The 5,970-nt window shown below is 40.0% G+C and overlaps 1 protein-coding gene across 1 annotated transcript in view; it reads right to left on the bottom strand.

The window, feature by feature from the left end:
- The window catches only part of LOC101854431 (cathepsin B), a gene marked incomplete at its 3' end in the record, with an annotated part of 19,098 nt that overhangs the window by 5,753 nt on the left and 7,375 nt on the right, over positions 1-5,970 (bottom strand). Inside the window, 2 exon segments of the mRNA XM_013086083.1 lie at positions 1,313-1,422; positions 5,524-5,653. Coding sequence (XP_012941537.1) covers positions 1,313-1,422; positions 5,524-5,653 — 240 coding nt within the window.

Below are 5,970 nucleotides of genomic sequence, written 5' to 3'. Positions count from 1 at the left end.
AAGAGAAAGAGAGAGACAGAGAGACAGAGAGAGAGAGGGGGGGGATAACAGGATGAGACGATCTCCGAGATAAAGACTGAAAAAAGACATTGTGATGAAGCTGAAACATGTCCACATGTTGTACAAGTGTATATATCGGCACTATCTGATGCTGTAAACAGCTATCACAGAATCTTAAAAGGAACACAAACCCAACTACTATTATAGAGTTCATCATAAATACCATGCGAATTTACCCCTTTGAAATGGTCAAGCCTGACAGTCACTTACCTGAGAGGTATTGTACTGACCACCAGTGACAAGTCCATCAAACTTGTACCACATCCAGGCCACTGCAGGGTACCCACCGTTACAGCTGGACACCAGAACAACAGAATAATAAGACAGATGGTCCGTATTTCGGCATTCTAGAGTTATTAATAATGATATTATTATTTATTATTATTATTGCTCAGCCATTTCACTACCTCAGAATTACAAAGTTCTATCTGCTCAGCACCTAGGTTTGAGAAATTTGACGTCAATCAAAGACTTTGAGTTTCACATCATGTCAAGCTTTTTAAAAATGCAATATTTATCTTTGAATATCTTGATGATAATAATAGATCTACTTCCGAATCGTCTTACAATTTTATAGAGTAGATAGAGCATAAGATTTCAAACCTCATAGCCCGAGTAACTCAAAACGCTAAAAATGTCAGATGGAGCTTTGTAATTCTAAGGTAGCGATTTATTACGGTTTTATCTTTCCTTGTCTTTCATTGGGACGCCGAGAGCAAGGACAGTACCTTGATAGTTTATAATGTGGACAAACCTGGTTTGAATTTCCAAAAGAAGAAGAATAAAAAGAGGAGAGAAGAAGGAGGAGGGGTAGGGGTAGGAGGAGGAGTAGGAGGAGGAGGAAGAGGAGGAGGAGGAGGAGAAGAAGAAGAAGAGAAACAACGACAACAACAACAACAGCAACAACAACATCAATAACAACAACAAAACAAGAACAACAATAACAAGAACACCAATAACAATAATAAAGTATTATCTAATAATAACTATAATAATAATAATAATAATAATAATAATAATAATAATAATAATAATAATAATAATAATAATAATAATAATAATAATATGTGGTCAATAACAGAATCACAATCAATGTACCCAACAGAACAACAACAAAATACAACAACAGCCACAAAATTTATTCTAGATCAACCCCTCCCCCCCCCCCTTTCGCCATCCCACCCCCGTCCCATCCTGCCCGCTCCGCCACACACTCCCCCCCCCCCTCACATCATCAAATCCACTCTCTCACCCCATTCCACAGATAGGACAACACGCCAACAGGTCCTCAGCAGAGATATGCACCTGTCCTCCTCCGTGGATACAGATTCTGTCTGTCATCGCCTCCACGGCGCCGAATGCCTGGAGAGTGGACAGATATTTGATTAATAATTCGTCCGTTAATGTCTGATGACGTATCTGCTGAGGGGACTCTCTTAATAACTGTCCCCACGTTTTTATGCACACAAAAAAGTCTGAAATTATGCAAACTGAGCTCCAACAATTGTGAAATTATGCGATTCTGTGAATTCTAACAAAGAATGATAAAGGAAAATAATCAGAAATTATGCATAAAGTGATCAAATTTTGCTAAATTATGCGGGGGTGCATAAAACCCCTGGGAAACGAATATTCGAAGAAATTGCCGTTATGATGACTTTCAGCTTCTGCTCCTGACAGTGAGACTAACTAATTGTGATAGAGAAGGGATTGGCATAATTGAGCATCTCAAATTTCCGAGCTTAATCTTTACTTGTTAAAGTGCATAAAATGGACACCAGCGGTTACAAACATTTGAAAAAATGATTCAGTGTTCCATGAACCTGTGCGCTGCACACATATTTGTTTGTTTGTTTTTGAGTTAGGACATAATTTACACTCCGACAAAAATGGTAATGAGCTGGCCACATAATAAGCAGAGTGAAAGACAACAGATGGACAAAAACATGAGGCAAGGAGAAGGAAATACAGACTTCAACAAAAGTTAGGGACCACTTGCAAACACTCTGAGTGGTCTTCTTGGGTCGACCTGCACGAGGGCGTTTTTGGACTGATTCAGTGGTGTGATGGTGCTGCCTCAGGCGGACAATGACAGAGTGTGACACTGCGAGCCTTCTGGTAACTTCTTGGGCTCCAACTCCATCCTCCAGCCATGCCATAGCTCTGGAACGATCAAAGTCTCTCAGCTTTCGCCTTGGAGGTATGTTGATGCGATACCGGATTTTGCGCAAACGGTGGCTTACATTGCCACCAAAGTGAGCACAGTTCGAGACCGGACATCCGTTTATGACGTGCACCAGAAATTTAAACTGAGGAAAGTTCTTGGTGTGGCACACAAGTCGATAAAAAACAGCAAATTTGGCTTAAATTCCTGGAGGATTTCTGTGCTGCACGTGGTGGTTTTGGTCCTTTAGGAGGCTTTGCAGTTCGCGTTGGTAACCCATTAACACTTTCAGAGCAACAGTTTTGAAACATTCTTTGCTGTCTTTGTTTCGGATATTTAAAAAAATTAGGACTGTCTGTCAAAGTGGTCCTTAACTTTTGTTGAAGTCTGTATGCTTCCCGGGAAGCTGAGAATGTTTCGGAGTGCTCTATGGTCTGCTGGGGTAATAATATTATAGTGTAAAGCGCATAGAGCCTGCTATTGAGCGGGGATATGCGCTATACAAATGCTATCTATTATTATTATTAGATCAAGAGAAAGACCAGAAAGAACGTGTCAAGGTGACACCAAAGAGCAGATGGGTTCAACTTCGATACGGAAAACAGCTGATAAAGCAGAGTAGACATCATTATTGGAGGGTTACTTCAGAGACAGTATAAACTCTCTGGTTACACCCCGCAGAGGGTGGACAACGCCTTAGAAGGAAAGAGAAGAAGCGGGCTACTTTGACTATGCCAGTCAGTGCTTTCTTAAGCAAAATGATACACAAAAAGACTTTTTTTCCGAATGTGCAAATTATGTAAGTCAGACCGGTCAAATGGTAATATTGTTATTATGAAATTTCATGTTTACGCTAGCATATTTTACCGCCTAAGTGAAAAAAATACCATAAAAAAGGGCACTTTAAGCTACAAGCCAGGACTACCCACAATATTTTTTTAGACTAGAACAAAGATTGCCATGAGGAAACAATGGTAGTAAATCAAGCCGTAAGCGTCGGCCCTGCCGGTGAGGTCCAGCCCAGGCAGAGAGAGGGATAGAACGACCAAGCAGAAAGACCGAACACTAATTGATAAAAAATTCACTCCACACGGGTATCGAACTCGGGTCTTCTGCACTCGACGGCGGAGCGCCTAACAGCTACACCAGAGCAGAGATGCCGGTGAAAGACTGCCAATGCTATGTTTCCCTAAAAGAGAAACTAGAATAGAGAAGGCATTTTAGATAATATCTTACATTGGTAAGCATTTTATTTTTTACGAGAGAGAGAGAGAGAGAGAGAGAGAGAGAGAGAGAGAGAGAGAGAGAGAGAGAGAGAGAGAGAGAGAGAGAGAGAGAGAGAGAGCAGACACTTTCATTCTTTAAAATATTGTACCATTATTATACACCTAATCTTTAAAAAAAAAATAGAATCTGAAAGTAAACGAAATGATTCTCTCGCACATTCGACCAATAGCACAGATTAAGAAACGTCAATTAAAAAACATTATCTTTAAAAAGATGGGCTATTAAAATTTGCACCATAAAAGCTGACCGACGCTTAACCGGTTTCAGTCTAAATTGCGATGAGGGCAAGTCTGGGTCGAATCTCTTTGTTTGAGTAAAGAGAAGCACAACAATGCAATAGTGGTCATTTAGTTTCGGGACAGACAGATAGAAACAGCAGAAGAAAAATAAAGAAGTAGGACCTATCGTCGCCCCTCCCCCCTCTCCAACTGCCCGCGTTAAATCGCTATCAGGGCATTTTAAAACTGACCATCAATGAATTATTTACAGAGGCACCAGCCATCCATGTCCAGGTGCTGTTTTAGCCCATTTTAAAACTATGATTGTTTAGAACGTTTTTATTCATGATCCTGTGCCGTGATGGACCTAACACACGTATGGGCCTAACACACGTATAAGCTACCGGACCCTTAATCGTAAGACTGCGGGTTCGTGGGTTCGACGTTGTGTCCTTAGGAAAGGTACATTACACGAATTTCCCGTTTGGCCCGGTCCTTTCGGAGTTGGATATTAAACTCGGAGGTCTCGCCTCTTAAGTAACCTAATCGTGTTGATCTATACTCGTACACCATTTCACCATTTCATTTCACCCATGAGTCAGACCCAGCCCGCAAGTCGACGCAGTGTGGCCCACGGTGAATGATAACTAATAAAAACAAAACTGGATGTCTTGAAAAAAATTGAATTAGGTTACGAAAAAAATGGAAGCGACAGACCTTGGATTATTTTTATCGCAAGAAATGCTCTTGCACAGCAGTTAGTGACAGTTTTAGCCCTACTTTTGAAAGCATGGACACTTCAGATAATTTCACCCTTAAGGTCTCCTGATGTGGTCTTCGAGGTAAAGCTGTTCAGAATCGCTTGATCCGATCTGCGGCATAGGCGTGCTTGTCTATGCCTGGTCTAATCTATTGACAAAGAACAGCCGATCGATTAGGTGCTGCTACTTACTAATCCATACTCACTTCCCACTTTAACATGACCACCTACCCAAACTGGCTCTTTTCTATTAAAGACAGACTTTAAATCAGATGTCTTGTTTCAAAGTATCCATTCCCAATTCACATCGTTACATAATAATAAAGAAACTACTACTACTACTACTACTACTACTGCTACTACTACTACTACTACTACTACTACTACTACTACTACTACTACTACTACTTGGAAAGACAGAGGTGGACTTTGCTTAATTACACTATAAACGATAAACACCGACAAGGGCTTTCGAGCTCCAAAGAAAAACAGTCACGCGTTGAGGGAGGTTTTTGTTTTCAAGGAGTCAGCGCGAGAAGCCTTTGTGTATCCTTAACAAGATAGGGATGATGAAAGCAATTGAAGTGCAAAAATTGGTAACTAACCACCCTTATCTAGAAAAACTGTAGTCCATTTTATAGATTGACCTACATACAGACATAGGCCTACATACAGACACACATACGTAAAGCTAGCTAGCTGGCTGACAGGTAGATAGATAGATAGATAGATAGATAGATAGATAGATAGATAGATAGATAGATAGATAGATAGATCGACAGATAGATAGATCGATAGATAGATAGATAGACAGATAGATAGATAGATAAATAGATAGATAGAAAGATAGATAGATAGATAGATCGATAGATCGATAAATAGGCAAACAGAGAGACACACAGACAGACAGACAGACAGACAGACAGACAGATACATAATCAGACAGACATACTGACAGATAACTAAACACACTCGAAAAACAAACAAAAAACAAACAAGAAACAAACAAACAGACATCCGACAAATGGACAAACCCAGCAAGAGCCGCAGTTGGCCTGGTCTCTGATCTCGTTCAGACTGCCGCACTTAGGCCATTTCTGGCGTGGGTCAAACTGCTTGGGCAGGTCATTGCTCACCACCACCTCTTTCTCCGGGACGTATTTCCTGGGGGCGGGAATTGTACATGGTGAGGAACGTTTTCAAATGTTTTAATTAGATCTAGCTGCCACTGTATCTGTTTTTAAAAAAAAAATATTGATAAATATTTTTCCCTTATCCCGGATATTTTTTGATGTGTTTGTATATTGATTGATATATGATCTATCTACTAGCCCTGTTTTGTTTTGTAAAAAAAATATTTGTAAACATTTTGTATCATATTTGGGACATTTTTGCTTTTTCAGTCTATCTATCTATCTATCTATCAATCTATCTATCTATCTATCTATCTATCTATCTATCTATCTATCTATCTATCTATC

The sequence above is a fragment of the Aplysia californica genome, unplaced genomic scaffold, assembly GCF_000002075.1.
Source record: "Aplysia californica isolate F4 #8 unplaced genomic scaffold, AplCal3.0 scaffold00433, whole genome shotgun sequence".
Lineage (NCBI taxonomy): Eukaryota > Metazoa > Mollusca > Gastropoda > Aplysiida > Aplysiidae > Aplysia > Aplysia californica.
The sequence above is the reverse complement of the archived record's forward strand: the minus strand, read 5'-3'. Positions and strand labels throughout refer to the sequence as shown.